General features: G+C 39.2%; 1 protein-coding gene and 1 long non-coding RNA gene across 5 annotated transcripts in view; one reads left to right on the forward strand and one right to left on the reverse strand.

Annotated features, from left to right (window-relative positions):
• The window catches only part of BOLL (boule homolog, RNA binding protein), a 65,038-nt gene extending 53,841 nt beyond the window's left edge, over nt 1-11,197 (reverse strand). For 2 of the 3 annotated variants that reach the window (XM_047770468.1, XM_047770466.1), the window contains exons 1-5: nt 11,055-11,197; nt 6,748-6,891; nt 3,702-3,793; nt 1,407-1,461; nt 77-152 (exon numbers count right to left, since the gene is read on the reverse strand). In XM_047770468.1, the coding sequence (XP_047626424.1) occupies nt 77-152; nt 1,407-1,461; nt 3,702-3,793; nt 6,748-6,891; nt 11,055-11,075 (388 nt within the window). In that variant the 5' untranslated portion in view covers nt 11,076-11,197. The remainder of the gene's footprint in view (nt 1-76; nt 153-1,406; nt 1,462-3,701; nt 3,794-6,747; nt 6,892-11,054) is intronic. The other variant, XM_047770467.1, reaches the window with a different exon arrangement.
• A 192-nt stretch (nt 11,198-11,389) lies between these two features.
• Nucleotides 11,390-26,774, forward strand: LOC125122251 (uncharacterized). Of its 2 annotated transcripts, none has more exons than XR_007133742.1 (3): nt 11,390-11,965; nt 12,257-12,297; nt 26,691-26,774. It is a non-coding gene; the product is annotated as an uncharacterized LOC125122251 (long non-coding RNA). The 2 variants fall into 2 exon arrangements; XR_007133743.1 differs by having other exon boundaries at nt 11,390-11,937.
• Nucleotides 26,775-26,958: the final 184 nt, after the last annotated feature.

Here is a 26,958-nt window from a genome sequence, read left to right on the forward strand (position 1 = left end):
AGTCCCTTCAAAAGTCTAATATTTCAAAAAAGAACCATGCATAAATATTGAAAATACATTAGTTCTCAATACATACGAGGGATCCCTACTTGTTGTTTTCTTATTGCTGGACCAATGTTCAGTTTCTTATCCTTGTAATTAAGTTTTTCAGCCTAAAATAAGAAAAAATAATTTTATTATCATTCTTTGAAAGCAGCAAGCCATAGTAGAAAGGGAAGAGTATTTGGATTTAAATAGATCTGGGTGTGAATCTTGGTTCTAATGCTCTTGCTCTAATTCTTGATCTGACAATTTACCAGTACCTGAGCAGAGTGGTGAAAAATTTGAATTGCCTGACACACATGGCTGCAGCTGAGGTCAAACAAGGTGACACTGTTTTTTTTGTTTTGTTTTGTTTTGTTTGTTTGAGCTTTTATACTGTAAACAAGTGTCCTTTTCCTGCTCTATTTAAGTGCCATATTTTTGCATTTTTGAACTGTATGCTGACATTTCTGCTATTTAAAATGGCCTTCAAATGTAGTATAGTAGCGCTGGCTAGTTTCCCTAAATGCAAAAAGATGTCATGTGCCTTAAAAGAGAAAATATTTGTTAGCTGGGTTTAATTCAGGCATGAATTACAGTGATATTGGCCATGAGTTCAATGTTAACGAATCAAAATATATATTAAGTATAATATCTTTAAATGGAAACATATAAAACAAAGTTATGAGTTATGAATTGATTGGTTGATGAAAACACTGTGACCAGAAGCTTGTGAGAACCTAGCCCTATATTTCTTCTAGGAGCAGCACTTCCATATTTGCTACTTCAGTGTTTGTGGTGACTTTATAGAACATAACCACTATAAATAATAAGAACTGACTATATATGACTTAAAATAGAATTCGAATAATATTTTTTTATAAAAGATTAAATGTTACATTTATCAAATTTAAAGTTATACTGAGCTGCAGGCTATAGACTTTTTCTATGAATGCTCTTAGTTTAATATATAATTTTTCAAAGGAAGGAAATAATAATAATAATTTCTCACTCTAGGAAGCCACATTTGTAGTGTATTTTTTTTAAGGAATTTAAAGTGCTGTCAATACTTCAGCAAAGATACATCCCTAAATTCTTACTTTAAGCAAATAAAGTGAAAAATAATATTATAACTTCACAACCATACTTAACATAATTATTTGCAATTTGTTTTTCTGTAGATAAAGTTTCTCTTTAATCATTTTTTTTTAGTTTATTTTTTTTTGGAGACCAATGTCAATCTTAAGATGCAAAGAAAAAAACATTTTTTTAAAAAGCAACTGATCATTGTGTTAGAACTCTACTATTAAAATTAATACCTTAAAGGATTAGTTTCAAAGAAAGAAGTTTCAAAAAATGAAATTAAATACACCAAAATATCTTACCTCTTGTAAAATTCTTTGAGCATCTTCTTGGGTTTCAAAAGTGACGAAACCATACCTAAATAAATGCATTAATTATCTCAGAACATTGCACTTGAATTATACTGAGATTAAAAACTTTTTTTAAGAATGGGCCATGATAGGAATGAACATTTTTGTATGGTAGACCAGTATGCAAAATTTAGGAGAATCATTCACAGCTTAACATTGTCACCTCCTCTCAAAGTGAGGGGACTAAAAGAAAAAAAAAAAAAACAACCCAGGGATCTTGAAATAGTTTCAGACCTGAGCTGTATGCGAGGCAGGAAAGAACGAGAGATTTGTGTTCTGGTTTACAAATTGGATGCAATATATTTCAGTTCAGAGCAATAATTTCCCTTTAAAATGACAGAACTTTGGCTTAAATAGGAATCAAATTAGGAAAAAACCTTTAAAACATTAAAAATTTCAACACAATAAAGTTTTTATATTGGTAAATGAGTATACAAAATATTATATACTATTATCAGCATATATAAACTGATAATGAAACTATTAGTAAATTTCCCAAATAAAATCAATTAAAAATACAACCCAGGCTTTATATCTGCTTTTCATATATAGATTGTTACCTTCAGGGTATAATTATGACCAAGATAGAATACATAATGTATGTCACGTCCACAAAGCCAAAATAGGGAGATAAAAAGGGATGAAAGAAATAAAAATTATGTGCCCCCAAAATGTAATCTCTATTTAGACAATTTAAAGAAACTCTTTTGAGTATTGCTCAACTACTATTTTCTTTGATTTATAATTACTATTATATGATTATGTATTATGTAATTAATAAATATTTACTGTTTTCTTCAATTCATAGTTGTTGTATTGTGTATGAATTTTCTTTTCCAACAAAAGAATTTTTTTTCTATTTGCCCAAACATTAAACGAGAACTAAGGAAACAATTTCGTGCTATTTTTTTTTTTTTTGGTAGAACACATATACCACCCAGTGGAAAAAGCATAAAATACAGTTTATATTTCTACATGTGTTTTTCAATGATAAAAAATGGATATTACAAATTGTATTAACTAAATAAAAGAGATACAGTCTCACTTCATCCTCATACTGTTTGTCAGTCTGAGGAAATATCTCGTTTAAAAAAAAAAAAACAAACCTCTCTGCAGGATCCCATCTCTTCCAAAATATCCATCTGTCATACTTACATGTAGTTTCCCACTACTATAATTTCTATCCATTTTATTAGTCCCTTCTCTTATGTCTACAAATATGTATATGTTGTCTCTTTTTCAAGAAAACACAATCCTGGAGTTCCCGTTGTGGCGCAGTGGTTAATGAATCTGACTAGGAACCATGAGGTTGCGGGTTCCATCCCCAGCCTTGCTCGGTGGGTTAAGGATCCAGCATTGCCGTGAGCTGTGGTGTAGGTCTCAGACACGGCTCAGATCCCCCATTGCTGTGGCTCTGGTGTAGGCTGGTGGCTACAGCTCCGATTAGACCCCTAGCCTGGGAACCTCCATATGCCGTGGGAGCGGCCCTAGAAAAGGCAAAAAAAAAAAAAAAGAAAAGAAAACACAATCCTTCACTGATTAAACTGCAGTTAAAAATAAAAATAAAAATGAACAAAATATATGAAGCAAAAATACCCCACCAAAATTCTTAAAAGAGTACACTATGTAAACTATTTTCTTCTTTTCTAATATGTGGTTCTTCTATACACTATTCCACCAAAACAACTCTAAGGTCACTGGACATTTCTAGATAAATCCTACTGACTTTTAGCTCAATTTTCATTCTCCTTGATTTGACAATTAAAAGTCACTGTCATTAGATTTATACCTCTCAGATTAGTCACCTAATTAGTTCTCTTAGGCACAACTTACACATATTCTTTTGTGTCAACCTTTTTCAGATAAAGTTCTCTCTAGTCTAAAGCAGGTACGCAATTCCAAGAGTATCAGATTTCTTTAGCTTCTGCCTGGTTCCTTGGCTACTAGACATCAGCTACTCAACATTAAGTGCTTACTACCTAACAATGAATGGCCCCTAAGACAATGCAAGAATAACTTCCCAATAAATTAGGGAATTTTATAGTGTCCTCCTCCCTCCAAAACACACACACACACACACACACACACACACACACACACACACACACTAGGAGATCAAAAGGAAGGAGAAAAGATGGCATGAAAATCTTCTTTTAAAAATGGAAATGTAAGTTGGCATAAAAAACCTAGTAGTCCAATAAAAATACAATTGTTTTAATTCTATGTACTATCTACAGTGATACTAACCCTTTGGACACTCCAGCTCTGTCATTTACAATCTTCACTTCTTTTACAGACCCATACTGGGAAAAAAATTTTCTTAAATCATTTTCATTTGTCTAGTGGCATAAAAAGAAAACATGAAAAAAAATTTAATTGATAAAAGATGAGATGGTTCTCATGCTTGCTTCGAGACAGAAAAGATAATAAATAAATAACAACATAGATATAAGAATGCCTCTCGTCATAAAAGCAATGCATGAAACCATTAGGTTATTAAAATCAATATGAATACTTTGCTTTATGCAGTACTTATGTTGTTAAAGTATTACACAGCAATAAAACATTTTAAGCTGAATTTTAGAAAATTACAAAGAAAGCTCACTATTTAAAGGAATTCTTATTCTCTAGTTAGGCAGTTTTTAATAAAATTGTATTAGGCATGGCCATAACTATAGTAAGGGCATATTACTAATGGTTCCTGTGGTTCAGAGAAGCCCAAAGTCATGGCAGTGGAACTAGATTACATTGGACTATACCAATCACTCTACTTTAAGCAGCATAGTTTCCAGGAAAAGTAAGGTCTTAGGTAGGAAATATATTTCCAAAAGTATTTGAACTCAATTTGTGGTAATAACAGAGAGGCTACAAAATTTAATATTTTTAGATGTTTTATCTGTACTCAACATATATTTCAGCTGAATACAGATGTTATGATGGTATTCAAAATAAAAATTTGAGTCATAATTAGACTATCACAGATATCTTCAAAGATAGTTTGGCATCTGGTTTTATCAAAATAGTCTCATAATAGACTCATATCACCTTTTCCTAGAATACTCACACTAAATTAATTGCAAAGTCATTTTCTGGTTCAGCTGTAAGCATTTGCCCCCAAGAGGAACTTTAAATATCCCTAGGAAAAAATTTCTTTATAAATTTAGGAAAAGCCATGCCTAACAGGAGAGCTATCGTTCTTGAGTTCCACTGCTACCTCACTTTTACTGGTTTTTAGTTAGTAACCTAAAGCCTGCTAAACTGGATGATGACAAACATTAAGTTAATCTAAGAATAACCACCTCTTATTTTGATAAACACAAAATGGAATCTATGTCAGAATAAGGATTTCTATTAGAGACTTGAAAACAAATTCTCAAACTATTCTCTGATAGAAGAATCACTAGCTCAATTTTGCAGCTCCAGTTCTTTGTTGAAAAGTAGACAGAAAGTCAAGATGATTAAATATTAAAAGGGATAGGCTGCAAGATTCTAAAAATAAGAGTTTTCAAAAGTTTGAGACTGCTTGCAATTATGGCAAACTATTTCCTTGCTGGAAATTGTCCACAGTTTGGGGAAAGATATAAGGATAAGTGAGGGAAACCTAGCAGTTACAATGCCCTCCAAAGTTTATACTGTAGCTGATGGGCTTCAGTAACCTACAATAACCTAGCCAAACAAATCACTACATTTGTTGATAATTTATTTAAAAATATAATAAGCTAGTTTAATATAAATCAATTCTGAATAAGAATATTCAACTTGAATATTTATAGTCACCTATTAGTATTTTCCATAGAAATAGAAAACCTTTATAAAAATAAACATTTCATGTAGTTCCTGTTGTGGCTCAGTGGGTTAAGAACATGACTAGTATCCATAAGGATGAGGGTTTGATGCCTGGCCTTGCTCAGTGGGTTAAGGATCTGGTGTTGCCACAAGCTGAAGCATAGGTCGCAGATGCAGCTCAGTTCTGGTGCTGCTGTGGCTGTGGTGTGGGCTTGTGGCTGCAGCTCTGATTTGACCCGTAGCCTGGGAACTTCCACCTGCTGTGGGTATAGCCCTAAAAAAAAAAAAAAAAAAAAAAAAAGACAAAAAAATAAACATTTCATAAGAAATTATTTTACCTTTAGTGAACCAATTACATACTTGCTTAAGACTCATAATTTTGACAAGTATACTAACTATAACATTTCTCTTGAGCAGAAAAAAGTAATTCCATCCAAACTGTGAGAGATTGATCAGAGGAAAATAGCAAGTTAAAAATATCAAAGATTTTTTTTATTAAGTCAATGCTCCCTGAATTTTCTAATATGTGATATGGAAGCTTAGAAATTCTTCTATATATTCACTTAAAACATCCATGCTTGACTTTCCTGTGTTTATTACCACCTCCCAAATGAGGGTGCTGCAAAACATCTCACAAAATTATACCTCTCTAAGAGTGAAATAGCTAATTATATTATTTAAGCATATTACTGTTAAGATGCTTTATTCTGACTAGGACACTGGCCTTTTTTGATGATTGAATTCTAAATTAGGTGATAGAAAGCAATTTGTGACATAAGTCTAGAAAGTTATTCAAGAACCTGAGATAAAAGCTGGGATAAAGAAACAGGATTTCATAAAAGTTTTTTTGTGTGTGTGTTTTGGCTTTTCTTTCCTTCGATGAGTGTTCTTTTGAAAATTACCATCACTCATTATTTGGGCTACTGAAGTACTATATAAAAATGTATAACTAGTGTGGTATGGTGAAATAAAGAATGTGTAGCTATGAGTCAGAAAACTAGGATTCTAGTCTTCACTTTGTCACTAATTAGCTAAGAGCCTATAGATATGTCATTGAGCCTCAATTTCCTTGTTTGGGAAACTGAACAATTATATATACTCTATTTAACCTACAAGAGTTTTTCGGTTTTTTTTTGTTTTTGTTTTTTTTCTTCCTGTTTTGGCCGTACCTGCAGCATACAGAGGTTCCCATGCCAGGGATCAGATCTGAGCTGTAGTTGTGACCTATGCGACAATGGCAGCAACACCAGGTTAACCCACTGTGTCTGGCTGGGGATGAACCTGTGTCCTGGTGCTATAGAGAAGTCACCGATCCCATTGTGCCACAGCAGCAACTTCTGTTTAACATGGTTTTTTAAAAGATTTTTTATATATTAAGACAATTTGAAACCTACTAATCATTATGTGAATAGAAAATGTTTTTATAGTTGCACAAAGAAACAACTTCTGAGAAATAAAATAACTTCTAATACAAAAAATGCACTATGTCGCATGCATAAATAGGTACCTTAAAGTCAATTCCTCCTACAAAGATGCGATTAGGGATCACTGTTCCATATCTTGGGGCACTCGTTGGATTATTCAAAGGCACAGGTGACACAGGGTTGGGGGATGGAGATAAGGAATCTGTTTGCGTATGATTTGATGTTTGCTGTAAGACAAAATTCCTTTAAACTCTTAGAATTGGTTGTAAGTTTTGATGCAGGCTGGAAGCATATACCTTCAAAAACGTAAGTCATTGATAAAATGTAGTATATTAAACTTTACTTTTTTTCTAGTATTATGAAAATTATAGTTAGAGCTAATAACTTTTGGTGTCAACAAAAATACAGGAAATGTAGAATGTACTCCTCTACAGAAAAGATCTTAAACCTTAAATGTAGAATGTACTCCTCTACAGAAAAGATCTTAACCTTATTATTTAAAAATAATAATATATGTTAATTATTAAATATACTACGTAAATATTATAAGTATTAAGGAGGAGGAGTTCCCGTTGTGGTGCAGTGGTTAACGAATCTGACTAGGAACCATGAAGTTGTGGATTCGATCCCTGCCCTTACTCAGTGGGTTAACGATCCAGCGTTGCCATGAGCTGTGGTGTAGGTCTCAGACGCAGCTTGGATTCCCATGTTTCTGTGGCTCTTGCGTAGGCCGGTGGCTACAGCTCCAATTCAACCCCTAGCCTGGGAACCTCCATATGCCGTGGGAGCAGCCCAAGAAATGGAAAAAAGACAAAAAAAAAAAGTATTAAGGAGGAGTATTAAATTCAAAAAGAAGTTTGATAAGGAGAAAAGCAGCCCCTGGATATCTTAAGAGCTGGCCTGGCACAATCAACTAGGCCCTAGTACTGACTTTTAGGAGTTGGCCTGGAACTCACAGCTAAGCTGTGGTGTTCTCTTGTTAACAGAACACCAACATTGGAAAAGACTACTCTGTAATTATGATGAATCAAGATAAAAACCATACCTTTCCATAATCACATGTGTACATTGACAAAAACAAAAGCATTGTCCAAAAAACAAGAATGACCAAACATCTTCCTATCCTGGCTGATAATAAGACTGACTGCTCCTTTATCAGTCACAGCTTTGGCTTCAATCTATTCTTCTTGCCTTCTATGTAAAAACTGACATACCAAATCGTAGAATTGCTCCCACTTCCTGACAAGATGTACTTCAGAGGAAAGCCTTCTTCCTTAAACCCTCTCTAAAAAAGTGCTTAATATAGCCTAAATCCTATAACAACTTCCTTCTAGTACCCTCTTCTTGCAAGGCCCCATGGTGTACGTTTTTCCTTGTTGCAACAATTCAAAGATGCAAATTTATTTTATTTATTTTTAATTTTTTTATTTTTTTGCATTTTCTAGGGCCACTCCCGTGGCATATGGAGATTCCCAGGCCAGGGGTCGAATTGGAGCTGTAGCCGCCGGCCTATGCCAGGGCCACAGCAACGTGGGATCCTAGCCACGTCTGTGGCCTACACCACAGCTCACGGCAACACCGGATCCTAATCCACTGAGCAAGGCCAGGGACCGAACCCACAACCCCATGGTTCCTAGTCGGATTTGTTAACCACTGAGCCACGACAGGAACTCCAAAGATCCAAATTTATTAAACTACAGGTGTGTTCATGGTGGTCTTTGGCTAAAGGACACTGACAAGTGAATAGACTGACATTTAAGTTCATTGTTTTTCAACTCTAAAGTTAAAATTGTAAATGCACTTGTCAATTTGAAAAGTTGACAAGTGATTTTGAAAAAAAAATTATATACCTATAACTCATATAATTTTTATACCCAAGAATTGAGATCAGTGCATATTTGTAAACTCACAATCCTATGGCAGGTGACTTAATTTAGATTTTAGTAAAAATATACTAACATATAAGCCTCTGCATAAGGGCATGATAGTAGACTCTTAAGTACATCTGAAAACACACACACACCCTCTATCCCTCCAAAAAAAACCCCAAACTACCAAGACTTGAGAATAGAAAATTGAAGAGAAACCAACTGAAGAACTTGCTAATTATTTTCCTTCTGGGAACACTAAACAGACTTCTGAGACATTCTAATGCACTAAATGAGTGCTTCAAAAAGGTTGAAATTCAGTTTAAATTCTCTGGGAAGCAAATTCATGAAAGTGAATTTCTAAGTTACATAATGGAGTTGTTCTTTTTCATGTTTACTCACCTTTCACGTCATTGGCCAATAAAACCATAATCCTTAATCTCTGCAATATGTACATAGAAAGGACTAGATCATTGGTGCCTATGGGGGCTATGGAATGGACTTATGGGCTACTCTCCACAAGGGGGAAAAACACTCTCCTAGTAAAGAAGTTCATAAAAACATCTATTAAACCACAAAGTTATCATATTTAATAACTGCTATGTTGTAAATGTCAGTTAATGAAATTGGGAATCCCATCTTAACAGCATCCTCTCTGGGCATGTGTAAGTTATTCATAACTTCAGCCATTTTAATTGACATAGTGCCCAGGTTGGAAGATCCTGAGATGCTCAGTTTTACTTTTCTACCATGGATTTGTATCGCCAGAGATAATAGAACAGCTCTAATTAATACAATCTCTTCTTTCTGCCTGTTTAGAGAATGTAGAAATTACCTATTTGCAAAAATTTAAAAACTCAGTCCTCATTATTTTTCCATGAGAGGAATGACATGAATGGAAGAGAACAGAGTGCTTTATTTCCAATCTTGAGAAATCAGTTATACTGAGGACAGAAAAACACCAGTTGTTTATCTCCCATTCACTTCATTCTCCAGTTTCTAAGGCTCCTGTTCTAGTGCGGGTTCTAACTGCTGTATTTTTCTCCTTACCACTTTCCAACATACGATATAATTTATTTACTATGTCTTTCCCTCTATAATGTAATAGTCACGAAAGAAGGGGATTTTGCCTGTTTTGTTTCTGCGACATCTAAAGTAGTGGTCATACATAGAGGGTGTTCAAAATATTTGTTGAACCAATGAATAAATGAATAATTTCTTCCTGTTCATGATATGCTAACCATTAGGTTGTGGGCTGAAGAACACAATATTAATTTTGGCAGTAACAAGGCTCAGGTACAGGCAACATCGAAGTTCTTTAGAGAAGGCTAGCAATTCATTGAGGTAATAAAAGCCTCAAATTCTGCTGTCAATTTTGCGAATATATGAAAAGCTCCTAGATGGGTGCTGTTTTGGGGTTAGACATAAGGGTTCTTAGCTTAGTAAAACTTCTAGTACTAAAGAGTTTATTTAAAATTTCCTCCCAAATAATGTGCCCCCTCTGCCTCCTCCACTTGAGAATTAACCTCGAAAACTATCGTCTACTTTGCCGACGAAGACAACAGGAAGAGGGTGGGCTAACCGTCGCAGTCACGGCCTCCGTGCTCCTTCCCCTCCGAGGCCAGAAAGCTGAGGCGCTGGGGGAAACGGCCGCAGCGACAACTTCCTCGGGTTCTCTGGGGTCATCGTGAACTTGAGCACTGACTCGAGGATCCACCCCCTCCCCACCAAAGTGCGGGAGGGAAAAGAAGGCTAGCCAGCGAGAAATTTTGCCCAGCAAATCCGCCAGCAGCAGTGGCGGGAACCCTCAACGGCACCGAGCCTGACGCCGGCCTCGTGTGCATCGGGCCCCGCGGCCCTGGCGTGGAGCGCGCTGATTGGCTGTCGGCGGGTCGCGGGGCGGGGCGCGGCGGCACGTTGCCACAGCGTCTCGGGCCTACTCGGTCTCCCGCCCCTCCCCCGCCAGGCCTGCCCAGCTTGGGCGCGCACCCGGTGCCACAGTGTCTGGGTCCCACCTGAGTACAGGTCCTCCCTACCCGGTCCCCCTCAGGTCTCTCAGGCCTTCTGGTCTCCGGTGACCAGTCCGGGAGTGGAGGCGTCAGTCGCCCCAGCAACTCCTCCCATGGGCTGCTGGGTGGAGTACCGCTCGAGGGAGCACTGAAGACTCAGCCTAGTCAAGTTTCGGCGGGAAAACTGTTTCTCTAGCCTGGACCCCATCTGGTGCACGGGGCCCAGCCACCCACCGCCTCCCCAAACCTCCTGGCCGTTTCTGAGGTCCCTCAGCCCGTCCACACCTGTCCGGGTCCTTTGGCCACACCCTGCCAACCCCAGGACACAACCCCACGGGCCTACAGGCGGGTTGCTCTTGGTGGAAGTCGATGGGGCTCCCTGTTCACGTTTCTTCCCGATGAACTAGTGGGCTGTAGACTCGCTCTTCCAGCCCCTCACGGACGGAGTCCACGTTGCTTTTTCTCCCCCGCACCCTGGGGCACAGCACCCTAGGCCCTGATCACTGTACTCACCGACCCCGACTCGGTCTCCATCTTTTTCTCCGCTCTTCAAAAGCCGGGTGAGAGGAACAAAACCGTAAAGTTTGAAAGCACCTTCACACCCAGAAGCAGCCCCCCGTTTCCCGACGGAGACTCTCTCCCCCTGGCGGCGACGGCGGCGGTGGCAGCTGCAGCGACTCAGGCTCGGACCCGGGGCCTGAACCTGCCACCCGGGGTGGGGGGGCGGGGGTGGTTGGGGTCGGGCGGGGGGGAGCGGGAGGCAGGCGACGTCGCCTTGGGCGGCGGACAGCGGTGCGGGCGGGCGCAGTAAGCCGGGGAGGGGTGCGGGCGGGTGAGTTTCGGCTGTGGCTGGTGCTCGCTGAGCTGGGCCGTCTCAGCTGCAGAGCGTGCGGCACGTCGGGACGGGCGTGGGGTGTGCGGATCGAGAGCTCGGTTCTGGAGCCACGCTTGCCTGCTTTCGGACGGCTGGGGAGGAGAAAGCGAACGGTTATGCAAAGCTCCATGCACCGCACGCCTTTCCCTCTCCTCTCCTTTGGAGGAAAGTTGGCGTCTGGGACTGGTGAGAGAGGTGGAGGTGACCTCAGGCTTTACTAAGGTGCGAGAAGCCGGTTGAGGGGCGATTTCGGAAGTAGGCTGGTGAGGGGCGAGGAGGCCAGTTTGCCGAGTCAAAGTCTGACCCCCTGGGCCTGACGCGCCAAACTCGGGGGCTCCGGAGAAGCCGCGGACGCCGCTCTGCACCTGTTGTCGCCGTCACTCATCCTCGCTGAGCGGGCGGGGCTGCGCGGGCGGCTTGGCCGAGACTCGCCGCCGCAGCCGTGTCCAGGCTCCGGCGCCCGCCCCAGGCCCGCGCCGGCTGAGCACCGCGGGACCTCCGCTCAGCCTCTGGAGCCGGCCGGTGAGGGAGCCACCCGCGCGCCCGAGGGGTGAGGACTGTGCCACTTGGCTGGAGTGGCTCTAGCCGCCCTGGGATTTCCTTTGAAATAAGACAGTTTTGTAAAAATTACTTCTAAAAGCTAGCTGCCTCTTATATACCTATATCGCCAATATTGTATATATGTATATATATATATATATATATGTAACCCGTATAACCAAGTTCTAAGAGAAACTAGATAAACTTCTGTAACGATGATGATTATAGCTTATCAAGGGCTCGCTTTGTGCCAGCCGCAGTGCTTTACAATCAGTATCATTTAATCATTTTATTCTCACAGAAACCCTTGCAATGGATACTGCTGTGTTCATCATGTTACAGGTGAGCAAATGGAGATTTGGAGGTTAAGTAATTTGATCAAGGTCTAAAGCTATAGATTTAACCGGGGTCTTTCTGACAGCAGGTCATGATGTTAACCATTTTGACATAAAATTTTAAAGAATTAGGAGCAACACCTGTCAAAAATTACATCAGTAATAACTTTTGTATTCTCTATTATAAAAGTTTGACTTTGGGTTATTTTACTTTTAGGATATAGAGTTAAATTTGTTATGTATTTAATTTTTACTCTGTTCAAACATTAGCTCTTCATATTATTTGCCAAAAATGGGAAAATTTTTTTTTCACTGAATGCAGGTCAGTTAAAGCATCCTAAAAGTCTTTATATGTTTGTGCATACAATTTAAGCTTATTTTCTCAGTATCTGTGGGAAATGGAGACTACAAACCTATTAAAAGTAAAATTCATATTCCAGAGGAGAATAACTTTGCTGTTCAGTGCCATTAGACATTATCTTCTTTGGGCATTTTTTTTTTTATAGTAGTAATGATGGATTTAGGTAGATATTACTACAGTCTCTTTTGCCCAATCTTTTTTGCCTGAAAACACTTATTTTTGAAGACTGTATTCACCATAGTAGGTGTTCAGTCTGTGACACGCAAGTTGATCAACAACTGAGGGAAGGAACACTAATTCAAGGTGTTAGGATGATACACTGTATTTGCAGTTTGATAATTTTCTTTTCTGCTTTTAACTCTTAATCCTTAAAGCAATTTTAAAAAAATTTTAAAATTTAGATAAATCATGTAAGATTAGTACTTAGTACATGGTTATAGAGTTCCTATTTTGTCCAATACATCATACTGTGAGACATAAAAAGATGCACAAGATCAAACCTCTGTCCTTGTTTTCAATTTAGAAGGGGAGAAGAGACTATTTTTTTTTGGGGGGGGGTCTTTTTTGCCATTTCTTGGGCTGCTTCTGTGGCATATGGAGGTTCCAAGGCTAGGGGTCAGATCGAAGCTATAGCCACTGGCCTATGCCAGAGCCACAGTAACTTGGGATCCAAGCCAAGTCTGCGACCTACACCAACCACAGCTCTCGGCAACGCTGGATTTTTAACCTACTGAGTGAGGCCAGGGATCGAACCCACAACCTCATGGTTCCTAGCTGGTTTAATTTCTGCTGTGCCATGATGGGAACTTCTCATCGTAGTTTTGATTTGCATTTCTCTAATAGTTAGCAATGTTGAGCATGTTGTACCTCTTGGCTGCTTGTATATTTTCTCTGGAGAAATGTCTGTTTAGGTCTTCGGATCATTTTTTGATTGGGTTTTTATTTTTTTTGTTGTTGAGTTGTATGAGCTGTTTGTATATTTTGGAAATTAAGCCCTTGTTGGTCACATCATTTGTGTGTGTTTTCTTCCAGTACATAGGTAGTCTTTTTTGTTATTGTTGTTTGTTTATGGTTTCCTTTGCAGTACAAAAATTTTACATTTAATTTGTTTCTTTTTAATCTTATTTCTTTTACTTTGGGAGACATTGGTATGATTTATATCAAAGAATGTTTTACCAATGTTCTCTTCTAGGAGTATGGTGTCATGTCTTATATATATATCTCATGTCTTAGATATTGTATCATGTCTTAGAAATGTAAGTCTTTAAGCCATTTTGTGTTTGTTTTATTTTATTTATTACTCAATGAATTTATTACATTTACAGTTGTACAATGGTCATCACAATCCAATTTTATAGGATTTCCATCCCACAGCCCCAGCGCATACACCCCCCAAACTGTCTCCTTTGGAAACCATAAGTTTTTCAAAATCTGCGAGTCAGTATCTGTTCTGCAAAGAAGTTCATCATGTCCTTTTTTCAGATTCCACATGTCAGTGATAGCATTTGATATTGGTGTCTCATTGTATGGCTGACTTCACTTAGCATGATAATTTCTAGGTCCATCCATGTTGCTAAAAATGCCAGTATTTTGTTCCTTTTAATGGTGGGTAATATTCCATTGTGTATTTGTACCACATCTTCTTGATCCACTCCTCTGTTTATGGACATTTAGGTTGTTTCCATGTCTTGGCTATTGTGAATAGTACTGCAATGAACATTGGAGTACATGTGTCTTTGTGAGTTATGGTTTTCTCTGGATAGATGCCCAGGAGTGGGATCACTGGATCAAATGGTAGTTCTATTTTTAGTTTTCGGAGGCATCTCCATACTGTTTTCCACAGTGGTTGCACCAGTTTAAAATCCCACCAACAGTGTCATAGGGTTCCTTTTTCTCCACACCCTCTACAGCACTTATTGTCTGTAGACTGTCTGATGATGGCCATTCTGGCTGGTATACGATGGTGCCTCATAGTGGTTTTAATTTGCAATTCTGTAATAATGAGTGATGTCAAACATCTTTTCATGTGTTTTTTGGTCATCTGTATGTCTTCTTTGGAGAACTGTCTGTTTTGATGGGGTTGTTTGGTTTTTTTGGTATTGAGCAGTAGGAGTTGTTTATAAATTTTGGAGATTAATCCCTTGTCAGTTGATTCACTTGCAAAGATTTTCTCCCATTCTGTGGGTTGTCTCTTCATTTTGTTTAGGGTTTCCTTTGCTGTGCAGAAACTTTTCAGTTTGATTAGGTCCCATTTGTTTATTTTTGTTTTTACTGTCATGACTCTTAAGAGGTGGATCTGAGAAGATGTTGCTGTGCTTTATGTCAGAGCGTGTTTGGCCTATGTTTTCTTCTAAGAGTTTATAGTGTCTGCTCTTATATCTAGGTCTTTAATCCATTTTGAGTTTATTTTTGTGTATGGTGTTAGAGAGTGTTCTAATTTCATTCTTTTCCATGTGGCTGTCCAGTTTTCTCAGCACCACTTATTGAACAAGCTGTCCTTTCTCCATTGTATATGTTTGCCTTCTTTGTCATAGATTAGTTGGCTGTAGATGTGTAGGTTTAATTCTGGGCTTTCTATCCTGTTCCACTGATTTGTATTTCTGTCTTTATGCCAATACCATATGGTTTTGATGACTGTTGCTTTGTAGTATAGTCTGAAGCCCAGGAGCCTGATTCCTCCAGCTCCATTTTTCTTTTTCAGGATGTCTTTGGCTATTCTGGGTCTTTTGTGCTTCCAAACAAATTTTAAAATATTTTGTTCAAGTTCTGTGAAAAATGTCCTTGGTAATTTGATAGGGATTGCATTGAATCTGTAGATTCTCTTGGGTAATATAGCCATTTTGATAATATTGACTCTTCCAATCCCCGAGCATGGAGTATCTTTCCATCTATTTGTGTCATCTTTGATTTCATTCATCAGTGTCTTACAGTTTTCAGAGGACAGGTCTTTTATCTCTTTAAGTAGGTTTACTCCTAGGTATTTTATTCTTTTGGTTTGATGATCAATGGGGGATTGCTTCCCCAATTTCTCTTTCTGCTCTCTCATTGTTAGTATATAGAAATGCCATCGATTTCTGTGTATTAATTTTGTATCCTGTGATTTTGCCAAATTCATGGATGAACTCTAACAGTTTTCTGGTAGAGTCTTTAGGATTTTCTAGGTATAGTGTCATGTCGTCTGCAGATAGTGATAGTTTTACTTCTTCCTTTCCAATTTGGATTCGTTTTATCTCTTTTACTTCTCTGATTGCTGTGGCTAGGACTTCCAAAACTGTGTTGAGGAGTAGTGGTGAGAGCGGACATCCTTGTCTTGTTCCTGATCTCAGGGGGAATTCTTTCAGCTTTTCACCATTGAGAATGATGTTTGCTGTGGGTTTATCATATACGGCCTTAATTATGTGGAGGTAGGTTCCGGCTCTGCCCACTTTCTGAAGGGTTTTTATCAGAAACGGGTGTTGGATTTTGTCAAAGGCTTTTTAAGTGTCTATTGAGAGGATCATATGGTTTTTATTCTTCAGTTTGTTAATGTGGTGTATCACACTGATGGATTTGTGGATATTGAAGAACCCTTGCATCCCTGGGATAAATCCCATTTGATCATGATGTACAATCCTTTTAATGTATTATTGGATGCGGTTTGCTAGTATGTTGTTGAGGATTTTTGCATCGATGTTCATCAGTGAAATTGGCCTGTAGTTTTCTTTTTTTGTGTGTGGTATCTTTGTTTGGTTTTGGTGTCAGGGTAATGGTGACCTCATAGAATGAGTTTGGGAGTATCCCTTCCTCTGTAATTTTTTGGAATAGTTTCAGAAGGATAGGCGTTAGCTCTTCTCTAAATGTTTGATAGAATTTGCCTGTGAAGCCATCTGGTCCTGGACTTCGGTTTGTTGGAAGTTTTTTAATCACAGTTTCAATTTCAGTTCTTGTGATTGGTCCGTTCATCTTTTCTATTTCATCTTGGTTTAGTCTTGGAAGATTGTACCTTTCTAAGAATTTGTCCATTTCTTCTAGGTTTTCCATTTTATTGGCGTATAGTTGCAATAGTAGTCTCTTATGTTCCTTTGTATTTCTGTGATGTCCGTTGTTACTTGTCCTTTTTCGTTTCTGATTTTATTGATTTGAGTCCTCTCTCTTTTTTTCTTGAGAAGTCTAAGGGTTTATCAATTTTGTTGATCTTTTCAAAGAACTAGCTTTTCGTTTCACTTTTCTATGGTTTTCTTTGATTTCTGCTCTGATCTTTATGATTTCTTTCCTTCTACTAACTTTAGGTCTTGTCTGTTCTTCTCTTTCAAGCTGCTTTAGATGTAACGTTAGCTTGTTTATTTGGGCTTTTTCTTGTTTCCTGAGATGGGCTTGTATTGCTATAAACTTTCCTCTTAGAACGGCTTTTGCTGCATCCCATAGGTTTTGGAGTGTTGTATCTTCGTTGTTGTTTGTTGCTAGTTATTTTTTAATTTCCTCTTTGACTTCTTCTGTGATCCATTGGTTGTTTAGTAGCATGTTGTTGAGTGTCCTGTGTTTGTGTTTTTTGCAATATTTTTCTTGTTGTTGATGTCCAGTTGTATAGCGTTGTGGTTGGAAAAGGTGCTCGATATGATTTCAACTTTCTTAAAGTTACTGAGGTTGGATTTGTAGCCCAGGATGTGATCAATCCTAGAGAATGTTCCATGTGCACTTGAGAAGAATGTGTATTCTGTTGGTTTTGGATGGAATGTCCTATAAATATCTATTAAGTCCATCTGGTCTAAAGCTTCATTTCAGGGCCTGTGTTTCCTTACTGATTTTCTGTCTGGATGATCCGTCCATTGCTGTAAGTGGGGTGTTGAGTCCCCCAGTGTTATTGTGTTATTGTGGCTCTGTCCTTTTAAGGTTGTAAGCCGTTGCTTTATATGTTGTGGTGAACCTATGTTGGGTGCGTAGATATTTAAAATTGTTATATCTTCTTCTTGGATTGATCCTTTGATCATTACGTAGTGACTTTCCTTGTCCCTTAAAATATTCTTTATTTTAAAGTCTATTTTGTCTGATATGAGTATTGCTACTCCAGCTTTCTTTTGATTCCCGTTTGCATGGAATATTTTCTTCCATCCTCTCACTTTCAATTTGTGTGTGTCCCTAGAAGTGAAGTGGGTCTCTTGAAGACAGCATATATATGGGTCTTGTTTTTGTATCCATTCAGCCAGTCTATGTCTTTTGGTTGGGGCGTTTAGTCCATTAACATTTAAGGTAATTATTGATATGTGTGTTCTTATTTCCATTTTATTAATTGCTTTGGATTTGTTTTTGTTGCTCTTTTTTCTTCCCTTCTTTTCTCGTTCTCTCCTCTTCTGGTTTGATGACCATCTTTAGTGTTGTATTTGAGTTGATTTTTCTTTGTGCATCAATAGTAGATTTTTGGTTTGCAGTTATTCTGAAGTTTTGATATGACAGTCCATATATATATGAGATTGTTTTAAGTTGTTGGTCTCTTAATTGCAAGTGCATCTCCAGTGTCCTGCATTTGTACCCACCTCTTCTCAAGATTTCTGATTTTGGTGGCATAATTGTGCATGGATGATTTCATATCTTTACTGTGTATATACCTTTACTGGTGAGCCTTGTCATTTGTGGAATTTTTGTTTCCCGTTGCTGTCTTTTCTTTTCTGCCTAGAGAAGTTCCTTTAGTATTTGTTGTAAGGTTGGTTTAGTGTTGCTGAATTCTCTCAGCTTTTGCTTATCTGTGAATTTTTTTTTTTTTTTTGTCTTTTTGCCATTTCTTGGGCCATTGCTATGGCATATGGAGGTTCCCAGGCTAGGGGTATAATTGGAGCTGTAGCCACCGGCCTAAGCCAGAGCCACACAACGCAGGATCCGAGCTGCGTCTGCAACCTACACCACTGCTCACAGCAACGCCGGATCCCCAACCCACTGAGCAAGGCCAGGGATTGGACCTGCAACCTCATGGTTCCTAGTCAGATTCGTTAACCACTGAGCCATGATGTGAACTCCTCTGTGAAGCTTTTGATTTCTCCTTCAAATCTGAGTGAGAGCCTTGCTGGGTAAAGTAATCTTGGTTGGAGGTTTTTTTCCTTTCATCATGTTAAGTATATCATGCCCCTCCCTCTGGCCTGCAGAGTTTCTGCTGAAAAATCTGCCATTAACCTTATCAGGGTTCTCCTGTATGGTACTTGTTTCTTTTCCCTAGCTGCTTTCAAGATTTTTCTCTTTGTCTTTAATTTTGGTCCGTTTGATTAATATGTGTCTCAGGGTGTTCCTCCTTGGGTTTATTTTACATGGCACTCGCTGTGCTTCCTGGATTTGAGTGAGTGGTTCCTTTCCCATGTTAGGGATGTTTTCAGCTATTATCTCTTGGAATAGTTTTTCTGTCCCCTTCTCTCTCCTCCTTCTGGCACCCCTATAATACAGATGTTGGTGCATTTAACATTGTCCCAGAGTCCTCTGAGACTCTCTTCATTTGTTTTCAATCTTTTTTCTCTCTTCTGTTCTAGATGTGTGTTTTCCACTAATCTGTCTTCCACCTCGCTTATTCGTTCTTCTGCCTCTTATATTCTGCTGTTGGCTTCTTCTAATGAGTTTTTTATTTCGGTTATTGTATTTTGCATCTCTTCTTGCTTAAGTTTTATATCTTGTATCTCTTTGCTCAGTGTTTCCTGTGAGTTATCCATCTTTGCCTCCAGTTTATTTCCAATGTCTTGCATCATCTTCAGCATCAACAGTGTAAAGTCTTTGTCCTGGAGGCTGAGAATCTGGTCATCACTTAGCTGGTTTTCTGGGTTTTTTTTCTTTCTCCCTCATCTGCGTTCTAGTTCTCTGTCTTTTCATTTTTATAGGTTTTTGGTGTGGTGACCTTTTTACAGATAATAGAGTTATAGCCTCTCTTACTTCTGGTGTCTGCCCCCCTTGTGGCTGAATTTGGTACAGGGGGGCTTGCTGTAGGTTTCCTGATGGGAGAGACTGGTGCCTGCCCAGTGGTAGGTGGAGCTGATTCCTATCCCTCTGGTGGGTGGGGTTTTGTCTCTGGGTGAGATTAGAGGCAGCTGTGTGCCCGAGGGGTCATTAGGCAGCCTGTTTACTGATGGGTGGGGCTGTGATCCCACCTGGATTGTTGTTTGGCCTGGGGCTTCTCAGTGCTGATGGGTGGGGCCAGATTTTCCCAAAATAGCCACTTCCAGAGAAAGGTATGCTGACGAATATTCCCAAGAGCTTTGCTTCCAATGTCCTTCCCCCACAACAAGCCACATTCACCCCTGTTTTCCCAGGAGGTCCTCCAAGAACTGCAGTCAGGTTTGACCCAGATTCCTATGGAGACTTTGCTTTGCCCTGGGACCCAGTGCACATGAAAGTCTGTGTCTGCCTTTTAAAAATGGGGTCTCCATTTCCCCCAGTCCTGTGGAGCTCCTGTGCACAAGCCCCACTGGCCTTCAATGCCAGATGCTCTGGGGGCTCTTTCTCCCAGTGCCAGATCCCTACATGTGAGAGTTTGATGTGTGGCTCAGAACTCTCACTCCTGTAGGTGAGTCTCTGTGAACCAGTTAGTTTCCAGTCTGTGGGGCTTCCCGCCTGGGAGGTATGGGGTTGCTTATGTTGTGTAATTGCCTCTCCTACCTCTTGATGTGGCCTCCTCTTTGTCTTCTGGAGTAGGATATCTTTTTGAAGGTTTCTGGTCCATTTGGGTGAAGATTGCTCAGTATTTGGTTGTAAATTTTGTTGTTTTTAGGAGAGCAGTTGAGTTCCAGTCCTGCTATTCCTCCACCCTAATCCCATCCCATTTTGTTTATTTTTGTGTATGGTGTGAAGGAGTGTTCTAAATTCATTGATTTTCATACAGCTGTCCAGCTTTCCCAGCATCACTTGCTAAAGAGACCGTCTTTTCTCCATTGTATATTATTGCCTTCTTTTTTTTTGGAAAATTAATTGGCTGTAAGTATGTGGGTTTATTTCTGTATTCTGTTCCATTGTTATGTATGTTTGTTTTTGTGCCAACACCATGCTATTTTGATTACTATAGCTTTGTAATATTGTCTAAAGTCTGGGTAGATGCCTCCAGCTTTTTTCTTTTTCCTCAGAATTGCTTTGTCATTTTTTTGTCTTTTATGGTTCCATATAAATTTCAGGATTATTTCTTCTAGTTCTGTCAGGTGTAATTTGGTAGGGATTGCATTAATTCTGTAGATTGCTTTGGGTAGTGTGGCCATTTTAACATTCCAATCCAAGAGCATGAAATATCTTTCCATTTTCTCGAATCAACTTTGATTTCCTTTATCAATGTTTTATAGTTATCAGTGTATGTCTTTCACCTCATTTTTTAGGCTTATTCCTAGGTTTTTTTTTTTTTTTAAATGGGAATATCCCATTTTATTATGTTTTGTGCGGGCATCCGAATGTGACTCACCTTTTCCTTAACACAGTTTGTTCAAAGCATGGGTCTCATTTTAGGGATTTTTCTCAAGCTGGCCCTCCTCCTCTTGTTTGCCTTCCCTTACTAGCAGTTCTCTTCCTGCCTCTTAAGTTTTCTAGCTTCAGATTTTAACTCCTAGTATTTATTTTTGGCGGTCTTTTCCTTGATGACCCTTTGGATGTCTTTTCTAACTTATAGACCTAGATAACCATTTGCCTACATTTTGTGGACCAGTCTTTAAGGCACAGGAATTGGTGATGATTAAGACCTGGTTCTTGCTTTTCAGTAGCCTGTAATATAATGGGAAAAGGAGCTACGTAAATAGAAAGTTTATACACTCAGTGTGCTGAGTGGAAGCATAGAATAGTTGCCAGGTGCAGAGATAGCCCAGAACAGGAAGTAACAACTTGGTAGATAAAATGACTTGAAAGTACACGTTTAAAAGATACCTCTGCTTCCATTTCATTTCTTGTTTCTTTGAAGGTCTATTAACATGTTGTTGTTGGGGGAGATTATTAGGTGCCTTCTTCTCCATGCTGCTTGGAATTTTTTTTTTTTGATACTTGAAATAGGAGAGGTGAGGGACAGGATTGAGAAAAACTGCCTTAAGGAAACCAGAGAGGTCAGATTTCTTTTTCCTCTACAGGGAGCATAATCTTTATATGTAGAGCGGGTGTTGTAGAGATGGTCTAGTCTAGAGCAATATCTGATTTATTAAAAAATTCCTTGTGGAGTTCCCGTCGTGGCGCAGTGGTTAACGAATCCGACTAGGAACCATGAGGTTGCGGGTTCGGTCCCTGCCCTTGCTCAGTGGGTTAACGATCCGGCGTTGCCGTGAGCTGTGGTGTAGGTTGCAGACGTGGCTCAGATCCTGCGTTGCTGTGGCTCTGGCGTAGGCCGGTGGCTACAGCTCTGATTAGACCCCTAGCCTGGGAACCTCCATATGCCGTGGGAGCGGCCCAAGAAATAGCAACAACAATAACAACAACAACAACAAAAATTCCTTGTAAGATTTAATTGATTTATTTGATAATGCTGTTTACTTTGAGCAACTACTTAGACATAAGAATATGCAATATAGAACCTATTGTGCAACATAGGGTAGAAACTCAGTAAATATTTGTAGAATAAGAGACTAAATGAGAAGAGAACTCTCACTGCACCCCCTACTTACTGTTTTACTCTTCCTTCTGGACTGAGAGTAAAGAATAGTCAGTCATTGCCAAAGAACCCTTTTCTTGATTCATTCACATAACTGTGGTTTGATAATTATATACTTGTTTTCAGTTGTTTTTTAGGGGAAGACTTTAACGTTTGAAATATCTCACCTGCATAATCCTTTGAACATTCTCATATGTTTCCTTAAGAGCAAATAATACTACTTATACAGAAATAAGACTCATATAACAAGCCTTCAGTGCAAGAATGATTACCCAGAACATACTGTTCCCTTGTGGACTCAGTCCTACAGTGTTTTTTGTTTTTTCTTTTTACAGCCACACATGTGGGATATGGAAGTTACTAGGCCAGGCGTTGAATTGAAGTTGCAGCTGCGGCCTATGCCACAGCCACAGCAACAATGGATCTGAGCCAAGTTTGTGACCAGCACTGCAGCTTGTGGCAATGGTGGATCCTTAACTCACCAGGACAGGCCAGGGATTGAAGGCAAATCCTCACATGGAAATGTCAAGTCCTTAACTCACTGAGCCACAAGGGGGATTCCAGTCCTACAGTATTTGCCTCACCTTGCCCCTTTGTTTTACCTCTAACTTGCTCTCACTTACTAACCACTAACTTTGCTGGTTCTTATCCTCTTTCCATTCTTATCTCATTCTTGCTTTGATCTGTAGGGGAGGAAAAAAGTTTTCCTTGACCTTCTTAGAACCCTTGGCTGGGTCTGAAAATTAAAATGACAGAGACAGATTAACAGGAGAAAAACATACATGTTTTATTGACTTTTCACATGTACATGGAACCTTCACAAGAGAATGAAGACTTGAAGAAGTGATCAGAACAGGAAGCTTTTATACCTTTGAAACAATAAATTTGTAAGGAATTGACAAGACATTATTTGGCTCAGATAGTTAATGGTGAGGAAGTAACTAGTTGGGGTGATTTAACAAGGTTTGTCTGCAGATTATTCTGGGCTGATTAGAGTCTGTCTCCAGTAAAAGGAGAATTTATTTCCTCCCTTTAGGCAATAAAGGGGAAGTTTGTTTTTTCTGCATTTACAGCTTCTTAATTGCTTTCAAATAAAAATAATTAGTATCTCAAATAGGCATATTTTGGGGTGACATATTCTGGTTTCCTTCAAACCATGAGGTACTTTTAGAGCTACAATCATAACACCTCTTAATTCATTTTTCTTATACCCTTAGGCATCTTGACTAAGTGTCCTCTCCATGACATTTCAAAGATCTGTATATAAACACTTGTTGACTTGAATCTCACTTGTTTACTCTCCTCCAGCAACTACCTTATTTTTGAGCAGTGGGCACTTGTTGCCTGGGTTCATCTTTTGTATCCAAGGCAGGCCACCATGTACAGTTGTGATTATTCAGTGCATAAAAGTGTATGGCCAAAGTAGCAAGTAGGCTGAAATCCAGCCCTTGGTCCTCCACTCACCATGTGGCCACAGGGCCCTATCCATTCAATGGGAGATCCTTTTTCTAATGCATAAAAAAGTGCTGAATTCAGCACTGCCTAAATATAGCTCTTGCCTTATAAGATGGTATCAAAAAACACTGGTTTCTGTTTGTCATGTTTTGCCATCACATTCTCAGACATAAATTACTACTTGATTTTGGAAAATTTTCAACTGGGTGTTTCAAGTTTAGTTCCTCAGGAACCAGACTCTCCAAGATTTGAATGCAGGAGTTTTTTTGGGGGCCTGTGCCTGGGAAAAGTGAGGAAAATAGAACCAGGTGGAAGAAGTTGAATTGTGATATTGCAGTAAAGTCCTCATCAATCCTAGGATGACTTTCAGAGTTGTCCCTAGTGACCAGGATTCTCCCTCAGCCCCCTATTCCATAGCCTATTTTTTTGGTCTTTTTTTGTCCTTTTTTTTTAAAGGGCTGCACCCATGGCATTATGGAGGTTCCCAGGCTAGGGGTTGAAATGGAGCTGTAGCCGCTGTCCCATGCCACAGCAATGTCAGATCCAAGCTGTGTCTGCGGCCTACCCCACAGCTCATGACAATGCTGGATCCTCCCCACTGAGTGAGGCCAGAGATCGAACCTGCATCCTCATGCATGGTAGTCAGATTTATTTCTGCTGAGCCCATGCCGGCAACTCCTATTCTACAGTCTATAGTCACTGAATGCAAGCTGCTCCCAGGGAGTAGACCTGACTTTAGTCATGATGTCTCTCTTTGGCTAGGGAGATTATTGGAGAGAGACTCAGTTAAGAACAACCCACACTCCTGGCATCAGTGGAACAAGGACTCAATACTGGAGGTGGATTTGGGCACAACACAGCATGTGCTAACCTAACTTCATAACGACTGAGTGACCTTTTTTCCACCATGGGATTTTGGAGGAAAGAGGTAACTAGTGCTTGCTTTTGGTTGAAGGAACACATGATAGAAACAGAATAATTCCAGGAAAAATTTGAATTTTTTTCTTTGGAAAGGGTACCTGAGATACTGTAATGAATACCAGTAGTATAGATGTAGTAATCCAAGATTGTCTGAAAATCCAGGTTGCGCATTGTATTTATGACTATAAGCTTGAAAATATCTTTCTATGATTTTGTCCTCTGTTGGTTCCATGCTCAAGAAAATATCTATATTGGTTATCAGTGGAGAAATATAACTAAAAAAAATCTCTTTGTAACTCAGAAAACCTCTTTTCAAAGATGATACGGAAAACAGTTTCATTACTGAATAAGCATGAAATTTATGCACCCATGACAGACAATCCACTGGGAGACTGCAACAATAGAAAGGAATCCAACCCCCTTATGTAGCCAAGTGGATACAAACCATCACATCACACATAGTTCATCCCAGCTTAACCTGGTAATTGGGGTGACCATCTTGTTGGCTTTATCCAGAGGTAAAGCAAATGTCTCATATCTTTGTAATAGGAGGTAGTTTTGCAAATTAGAGCAGGGCAGCCATCAAAGTTAGGCTCTTACCTTCTTACTGAAACTGAGACATATGGGAACTATAACCCTTGATGTTTGAATTTCTAAAAGATCCATTAAAAAATGGTTCTTGAGGAAACATGTCTGAATTGTGAGGCTGGCAAGAGGCTTACTTAGCCATTATATGGATTTACATACATTTGAAAAGGACAGAGAAAGAAATCCTGAAAGAAAAAGGAGATTGGGGAAGTTTCTCGCCTTATTTTCAGTAAGGAGAATTAAGCTTCTTATTTTTAACTTGTATTTGCCCTTTCATTGTATATCTGGATGTGTTTAAGGTTGTATCTCCTTGAAGCACTGAAAAATTTTAGAAGCAACCCAAATTCAAAGCTGTTTAAGCACCTGGAGTAGCTTCATTGACTATCATCTGACGATAAGCTAAGGAGATCATCAAATTTTGAGATATTGTAATGAAGTGATTCAGTGGTGCTGGAGGTGGGACTTTGAATTCTGATTGCTGCGTGCCCTAGAAGGAGTTATACAACCTCTTTTTTCCATTCCCCAAATAAGGATAATATCATTTACTACTTCAGGCTATTGGTTAATTGAAATAATGTGGATAACTGTCCTAGCACAAACACACATTCAGTAGGAGCTCATTGATCATTGTTGTTTTGGTGACATCTATTTGCCCATAATAGTAAACATTTGATTAGCTTAAAAGTACTTTGTTTAGGAGTTCCCATTGTGGCGCAGTGGTTAACGAATCTGACTAGGAACCATGAGGTTGCGGGTTCAATGCCTGGCCTTGCTCAGTGGGTTAAGGATCTGGCGTTGCCGTGAGCTGTGATGTAGGTTGCAGATGCGGCTCAGATCCCACGTTACTGTGGCTCCCACGTTGGTGTAGGATGGTGGCTGTGGCTCCGATTAGACCCCTAGCCTGGGAACCTCCATATGCCACGGGAGCGGCCCAAGAAATGGCAAAAAGACCAAAAAAAAAAAAAAAACTTTGTTTATAACACAAATATAATCACACAAAAACCTCAGTTTGATCTAGACTTTTTTTGTGATACTAGTTACTTTTGTCCACTGTATACATTATTAGCTTGGTTTGGGTACAGATTATTTGAGTATGAACTCAGAATGCAAACTTTCCTTTAGCCTGTTCCTTTTTCCCTTGGAGAAAGTGGACATGAGCAATGGCTGTCCAGTGTAAGAGAATGATGCCTTGGGAAATATCTTGACAAATTTGAATCTTTCTGATGTCTTAAATGCCTGACTGCTGTGCTGATTCCTAATGAAATGGACCACTTCTTTATGCAGTTTTTGCTTTGCTCCTGTTTACTTCCTTAGACTCTTGTTCATGCTTCATTTCCCATAATTCTTTCCACCATTAGTCTTTGGCTATTTGAATGGCCGATAGTGTGGTTGTGGAAAGAATAGGGCTTTTGGTAAACTTACATGTATCAGTTAGGAGAGCTTAGATTCTACTACAGTAACAAATGACCTCCAAAAAAAAGATTGCTTTCTTGCTCATGTTACACATTCATTGCAGATTGACTTCAGCTCTACTCCATGTCATTTTCAAGATCCACCCTCTATCTGATGAACAATTAACCTTGTGGCAAAGGAAAAAAGATCTTGGTAAGTATATACTGGCTCTAAAACTTCTGTATACAAGGAGTTCTTCTACTCATCTTTCATTGGCCTAAGCAAGTCACATGGCTGAGCCTGCTGTTAATGGGATGAGGATGTATTACTCTCCCACTGGGAAGGATCAGTGAACATCTCCCAGAGTAGATACATCTGCTTTACAACAAAGG

This window comes from Phacochoerus africanus, chromosome 3 (genome assembly GCF_016906955.1).
Source record: "Phacochoerus africanus isolate WHEZ1 chromosome 3, ROS_Pafr_v1, whole genome shotgun sequence".
Taxonomy (NCBI): Eukaryota; Metazoa; Chordata; class Mammalia; order Artiodactyla; family Suidae; genus Phacochoerus; species Phacochoerus africanus.